This window comes from Hyposmocoma kahamanoa, unplaced genomic scaffold, assembly GCF_003589595.1.
Source record: "Hyposmocoma kahamanoa isolate Upper Pololo Valley unplaced genomic scaffold, ASM358959v1 96364, whole genome shotgun sequence".
NCBI classification, from domain to species: Eukaryota; Metazoa; Arthropoda; class Insecta; order Lepidoptera; family Cosmopterigidae; genus Hyposmocoma; species Hyposmocoma kahamanoa.
In genome coordinates, this window is record NW_020655186.1 from 2,714 (window position 1) to 10,227 (window position 7,514).

The following is a 7,514-nucleotide window of genomic DNA, read 5'->3' on the forward strand; positions in this document are numbered from 1 at the left end:
TTAACTACGACAGCAGCGACAGCGGCAACTAAGTGTTTGTAGCATACATTCATTTTATTTATTTATTTGTATTCAGGTTACAAAGACCCATAAACACATACCTTATTATTATTATGTATATTTATACTTAATAATACAATAAAACACTTATGAGTAATTATTATTTACACATATTGTCTGCGACGTGTGACGCAACGTGGGTGTCCGGTAGCCGGCCTCGGAAACGTCGGTACATGACACCCTACGGCCAAAATTCATCCTTCATGAAGGTCGACAGATGTTAAGTTGGTACTCTCACCACAAATGAATTAAAATTTACATTGTAGCGGGACCCCAGCTGCTTTCACCCGTATATACTCCACAATGTCGGCAGACTTTGTGGAGTAATGAAGCCGTGATACATTGTGGACGAGAAGTAGGTACACTTGAGGCGTCTATTTAGATAATAATGTCTGTGGTCACGGCAGTTTTAGGCTCAATTCATATTTGGAACGGAATGGAAGCGAATTTTTGTAACAATATTATACATAGCGTTATGAACTTTATGGTCAATTGTGTTACGTACAAACTAGATACGAGCCAGAATCTTCAGCGGAATGCGCGAGCATTCTCGAGCATGCGCTTTCATTCCGCTCCGACACAATACAAATTGAGATCCGAAAGAAGAATTTCATTTAGAATTGTGTAGTGATCGCGAAAAAAGTTAGGAAAAAGTGGGAAAAACGGTTTTGTTGAACAAACACAGTGATTATGTGTGTGCGTTATTATGATATTTATTATAAATAGGTACATCAACTCCCGCGCGACAAAATTGAAATAAGCGCTTGCTATCTAAATTAGATCTGATTGAGACATCACACGATAAACAATCTAAAATCCAGTCTTTATAACATGACAGCTAATAATATGCGACCAAGTTAAAGAGTCCAGCAGTAATACGACGTATGAGACTCACTACTAAATATTGTACTGGTTAACCAAGTGACAGCTGAACTTTGTTTAATTTTTGCAGACGATAGTACGAGAAAGTGATGGTAACCCTATCACTTTACGTACACATTTGCGCGTGTGCAGATAGCGCCTTGCTGTAGTAGTGGGTAAATAACTTTCGACCGTTGCCGTTGTGTGGAGTGTCCGTGGTGTGCTTTTAGTTAATTATTTAAACCCTTATACTAGCTATAGTTAGTATTAATTTTATTATTTTCATGTGATAAAAGTACTTTTGATGAATTATCACATGGCTTTATTATATTAACGGTGCGATTTATAGTTATTATAGTTCTTGAATCTGGGTACTAGAAGTACAGAAGTATGAAGAGAAACTCTTGAAAATTAACCACATTAAAAGGCAGGCGAAGATTGTCTTGCACAGTCTGTCCACCACGTACAATCTGCAAGCAGAAATATGATCAACCTTAGTGGCGCTGTGTATAGCATTCTGGACGACGTGATTGGTTCCAAATGCGGAGCGTCGTCGGAACGAAAACCGATAAGTCGCATTTTGGCATTTTTTCAATACGGTAATGTATTGTTTTTGTACATATCTTTAACCCTTATCAATCTAATCCCTTCAAAACCCTATAAATCCATTTCGCACCCTTCGTTCCTCTCCAATTCTTGTAACTCTATCGACCAATACTGTAGATATAGTTACAAGATGTACACATCCTATGATGTGAGTTATATTTTTCTGTATCTATTGGAGCAATAAACATGTTTGACGTAACCCCACTTATGCTAACTTCTACGAGGGGTCTGATTTAATGTTATGAAACAATTTTACGATCAAAACAGACACCGCTATATCCAATTAGTCTAATCAGAAACCGATAACTTGTTTTTTTTTTAAATCTCGACAGAACGAGATCTTAAGTCACGAGGCAGTGTTAATAATGGTAACAAATTGGCGCACTTCGTTTATTTTTAATTTAGTAAATCATATACTTATAATTTTATTTTTGAAATAATTGTTGTAGTGGTTGTAATGTTCTATCGGTTTTTGCTCTGACGCTCCTCAGATCAAAACCAAGTTGAAAAACGAACTTATCTAAATTAAAAAAAAAACTAATTCGGTTGTGAGAGCTCTGAGTAGAGTTTGAGAGCTTGACGGTTCTTTGACAGAGACAGGTATCTATCTGGAAGCACGAAATCTGTAGGTACGACCTTTTCCCACTATGGATGACATCGAGTATATAACCAGAAAAAGAGAGACGAAATAAGGGCCATCCATCCCTGACAACTTATCAGGCAAATGGACCTTATGTCACTTTTAACGATCAACTCTCGTTTGCGCTGAGACCATAAATTAGACGTCTCCGTATATTCCAAAAATATTCTGTTTTTATTGTAATAAAGATAATATCTCTAACAATGGGGGGCGGTTCCGGTGGTGTGGGAAAAACAGCAAAACATCTAATTACAAAACAAACGAAATCACATTTCATAGGTAATTAAATATGAAATATGTCATTTTCCAATTTACGTCCATTATAGCAAAGCTCAAGTTAAACTGGTCAATTTGAAGTGAAACAATTGACGACACCCGTCAGTTTTCACCGTAATGATTTGGTAAAATAGTTTTCAAATAAATTAAATGATATTACGTCTCTATTTCAGGTTATATACTCGATGCCTATAGACTTGAGTTTTGATTGGTGCTAGAACTAAGAATGTATGACAATGCGGTTTGACAGTTTCGAACGGGCCCATCGTTTCGTTGTAAGATTTCGAGAATAGTTTCATGGGTCATCCGTAGTGGGAAAACGGATTTAGTGCTTCGAGAGTTGAGCCCCCAGATAAGAGTCATTGATAGCAATATTTACGTTTTTTTAAAATTTAACGAGCAGCACAGTTCCATGTGAAAGTGTTCGTCCAGGGAAGTACTGTCACTTTATCTATTTCTGCCGTCTGCACCGGTTTTGAAGGGTAGACGTGCAGGTAAAATTACAGGCACATGGGACTTGTCAAGTTATGCCGCAGGGTGACGGGCGCAGGGGCAGTGTCCCACAGATTTTTGCGTTTTATAGCTCTGAGTGGCCCTGCAACTGTCATGCACAGACGTGCTCGCTAAGCACCGGGCCCACGACTCGTTCCTCTCGTCACTTGGTATAGGTAATAAAAAAAAGTAATTTATTTTATTTTACAAACTGCGCAGACGCATTCGGTTATTCACTTGGTTTTAGGGTTCACTAAAAACCAGCGTCACAGTCTTTACTCGGCTGTGACATTAGCTGAGTGGATCCTTTTATGTACGCCACCACTGCACACATGACATTTATTCAAAGTGTGTTGATCGTTTATAATTTGATTACAGTTATTTTATTTTTTGTTTTGATTTTTATTTCTTACTATACGTTTTTGTATTGAAGCGCTGTAATAGATGAATTTTATCTAACCAACTCGTGTGATGACGCATGTAGCAGATATAGTGTCGAATGTAGATTATTTACATTCTGAGATGTCTCCTGGCCGCAGGAAGAGTGTCGTCCGATTGCTTGAGCAAGTAACGCCGCGCCACCATAGCGCACTCCTCGAGATACTTAGGAATATTTGCATCTGAAAAATGGTTAAGAACAATTAACACCCAGTATTTTGACTAAAACAGAAAGATAATAAATTTAGGAGATGGGTAACAACAACGGTCAAGTACTGTAAATCCCAATGCCTTGAGTCCTTTACAAAGGAGGCCGTCGTGCCCGCTAGAAGTTTAATGCTCTGGCTACGCTTCCGGGCCGCCTCTGTGTGGCCAGAACATTCTTGTGCGCGACACTTATTTCGCCAATTCATATGTAGGTGAGTCTACCTGACACACTATTATATAACTACCTCCGTGGCCGAACGATCACCATGCCGGACTGCCACGCAGAGGTCCCAGGTTCGATTACTGGGCCGAGAGAAATATATGTTTGGACTACATTAATTTATCTCGTGAGTTTCTGGAAGCCCCGTGTCTAGCACATGGCGACATTGTCCGCGCAACGTGCAGGCCGTAGCCCATAAAGTAAAAAGAAGACACAGATCGTACACGAAACCGTCACGCGCATGGCTAATGCTTTGGCTACACAGAGGCGGCCGCGGAAGCGTTCCGGGCGAGAGAATTTTTGGAATGTGCCACACTGAAACGCGCGGTAAAAATTACCGCGCCCGGTTCCGCTTCCGCGGCCACCTCTGTGTGGCTGGAGCACAATTATTTTTAATTAATTTAATTTTTTCTCGAAATACAAAATTAATTTAGGTATATAAAGCCTATTTCCACGCCTATTATCCACAAGCATCTTATTTATCCACTGGGTGTAGATACCCCGTTTACCGTTGACCGCGTAACTGGTTCTCAATTTTTGGAAATAAATAAAAGTCACAAGGTGCCAGTTCGGGACTGTACGCGGGATGGCTCATAAGGTCAACATTGTTCACCTTCAAAAATTCATTTGTTTGTCTGGCCGTGTGAGGACTGGCATTATCGTGGTGCAAGATGATATGGCGTTTACGGGTATTTTTACGGAGTTTGTCAATAACTTCCGGCAAACAAGTGGTTGTGTACCAATTATTATTCATGGTACAACGATTCTCCAAAGCAACAGTAGCTACGTGTCCAGTTTTATTAAAAAAAGAAGCAATCATCCGCTTAGAGGCACTTTGCACGCGCGCCACTTTGGTTGATTTCGGCTCATTTCGAAAGACACATACGCTCAATTGCTGCTTTGTTTTGGGTTCGTAACTATAAATCCATATTTCGTCACCTATTACCACACCAAATTTGACGCCCCTTCGTTGAATCTGGTAAGCATGGCATTGCACCAAGTGACGCGACCCGTATTTTGAGCCTCAGTCAAATTGTGTGGTATCCACCGAGAGCACAGCTTTTTCACACCCAAAAGTTTGTGTAGTATTGATTGTATTTGACTCATGCCTATGCCTAAAGATGCCCGAACCTCATGGTATGTCACATGCCTGTCTGTTTTGATTAAACGGCTCACAGCATCGATGTTTTTGTTGTTCACAACAGTGGATGGGCGACCATCACGAAATTCGTCGCTGAGATTCACACATTGAATTATGCAAACCAGCTATAAATAGTCGTCTTGCATGGTGTTTCATCGCCAAAAGCAGTTTGAAGCCGAGCGAAGCTCCGCTGAGCTGTTAAATTACACTTAAAGTCGTAGAAAATCATACTACGAAAATTTTCACGAGTTAAATCCATGGTGATGTAGACAACCAATTTTTAAAATGACGCCACATTGTAAAAACAAGTGACAGTCGGATGAGACAAATGTTACAGCCAAAGAGTTCTATTTTCAAATTTTGTAATTACTTTTTAAATATTGTTTATGTAAGTGTTCAGTTCCGGAAACTTATAGTGCGCTATGTGTAGTAAAAGATTATTTCTGTGGCGCTAGTATAAAGCGGTACAATAAGTCAACTTTACAAGGAAACGCGAAAAACTCTCAACGCTTAATATCATATTAAGCTGTAACTCTTTTGCGCGTCTCCATCTAAAGTTGGTTTTTTTTTATTTGTACCCCTTTTCACTAGAGCCACATTTATAATATAATTGTTTACCAGTAGTGTCAACTTTGTATTCTTTGAGCTCGCGGGCGTTGAGTCGCATGCGAACCAACTGCCCAAAGTCAGATTTGAAATACCACTGGCTGTTAGTGTAGAACTCGAACAACTCTCTACCTTTTGTCAGTCGACGTTGTACACGGATGAGACTGAAATGTATACAAGAAAGAAAGAGTTTCAAATACGTACATAAAAAACTGTGCTTGAAAAAATGTTACTAGCAAAAAATAGTATTTTATGCAACCTTTGCATAATGAGGGTTTATAAAGTAAGTACTGCAGAGTGGCCTTAGTAACAGTCACGAGATTTTAAGACCTTATTATGTAATGATTGCGTACAATACTTTTTTTTACGAGTAAATAAAACGATGAAACGCAACCAATATTTATTGTATATTTTGTTAACAATCCATGACAACAAAGTTACAAACGCTACAAAACAAAAAAACAAAGGATAGAATAGAAATGACCAAGTACCGCATCATATTTTTAGGCCAATTTAACCAATCAGCAGTAGAGCGTTTGCGTCGCAAGACGCTGCGTCATATTTAATATTTTAATTAGCAAAAATACGACGTTCTTTTTTTTTAAACTCATGGTCAATTCTGTGTACAGACCTATATTGAAATTTTTCAGTTCGGCAGCGAGTACCATAGACAACAGAATTTTGATTTAGAACCAATTCAGAACTAAAAGGACGGTAGGAATTTTTTTTTAGTGTAATCTTTGTTTTAATAATTATAAACATAATTAAATATTGTGGTCGTAATTAAACATCGTCACGTCCAATGAACTTAATATTACAAAATATATAATTCGAAGGCCTCCGTGGTCGAGTGGATGGTACACCGGTTTTCATGGTGTCGCCATCTCTGAGGTCCCGGGTTCGATCCCCGGCCGGGTCAATGTAGAAACTAACTTTTCTATATTGTTTCGAGACTGGGTGTTTGTGGTACCGTCGTTGTTTCCGATTTCCATAACACAAGTGCTTTAGCTATTTACTTTGAGATTAATGCAACGTCTGCGATGTTGTCTAATATTTATTTAAATAATAAAATCAGTATTACAATTTCTAAAACCGACATCTTTTTGCGATCTCTGATAGCAGTAAAAGTACCTGGTTAAGTATAGAAATAACCTTCATGCATTTGTCATAGGTGGTGCTACGGCTTAAATTAAAAACAAAGGTCTGTTGACTCGATTTGTAGCTCAGTTGATAGAGCGGGGTTCCCTAGTTTATTACATTACAAATGAAGTTCGAATCCTGTCAGATCCAAAGACTTTTCCATTGTGTTACATTTTAATTTTAAATTTTGTCAGCCGCCTTTAGACTACGGTATTTTTGCTGTTTAAAACATAACAATACTTACACAGGCTCGAATCTGAGTAGGAACAGGATAGTATCAACGATGATTGCAGGCAACCAGTGGAAAAACACGACGCGAAAGTTGTGATACAGCCGCGAACTCGTCAATCCGCCATCCGGATACCTTTATTGCAATATAAATAGGAATTTTAACATATCTGGGTTTATTTGAATGTTTTATTTTGCTTGCTTTCTGGGCTTTATTATCAGACCCTTATAAACTGTATAATCAGATCCATGAAGTATGTATTTTTTTTACCAGACAGCTCCGTTTAGCGGGATCTTGTTAAGTATTTTCCGCCCGATGTCCAATAACTCGTCCCAGGTCACCTGTACCTCAGAAGAGCTCGTAAAATTCGCCAGCGTCACCGTCCTGTTCACACGAAATATGGAGACTTTTTATACATATTTTTGGCTTAAAAGTGCAGATTTGCCAATTTTGCAGATTTGGGAGTCGTTCAACCCAAATGTAGGTTTGTATTCGATTATAATCTTACTTTATGGTTTACAAGGTTTCACTCTAGATTTGATAAGATCCAATTTATTGGGGTATCAAAGAAGTAGCAGCTGTAAGGCGCTTCATGGGT

General features: G+C 38.7%; 1 protein-coding gene across 1 annotated transcript in view; it reads right to left on the reverse strand.

Moving 5' to 3' along the window:
• Positions 1-274: 274 nt before the first annotated feature.
• The window catches only part of LOC113238520 (putative fatty acyl-CoA reductase CG5065), a 23,990-nt gene continuing 16,750 nt past the window's right edge, over positions 275-7,514 (reverse strand). The window contains exons 9-13 of the mRNA XM_026475344.1: positions 7,187-7,300; positions 6,932-7,051; positions 5,560-5,711; positions 3,450-3,555; positions 275-1,391 (exon numbers count right to left, since the gene is read on the reverse strand). Of these exons, the coding sequence (XP_026331129.1) occupies positions 1,274-1,391; positions 3,450-3,555; positions 5,560-5,711; positions 6,932-7,051; positions 7,187-7,300 (610 nt within the window). The 3' untranslated portion in view covers positions 275-1,273. The remainder of the gene's footprint in view (positions 1,392-3,449; positions 3,556-5,559; positions 5,712-6,931; positions 7,052-7,186; positions 7,301-7,514) is intronic.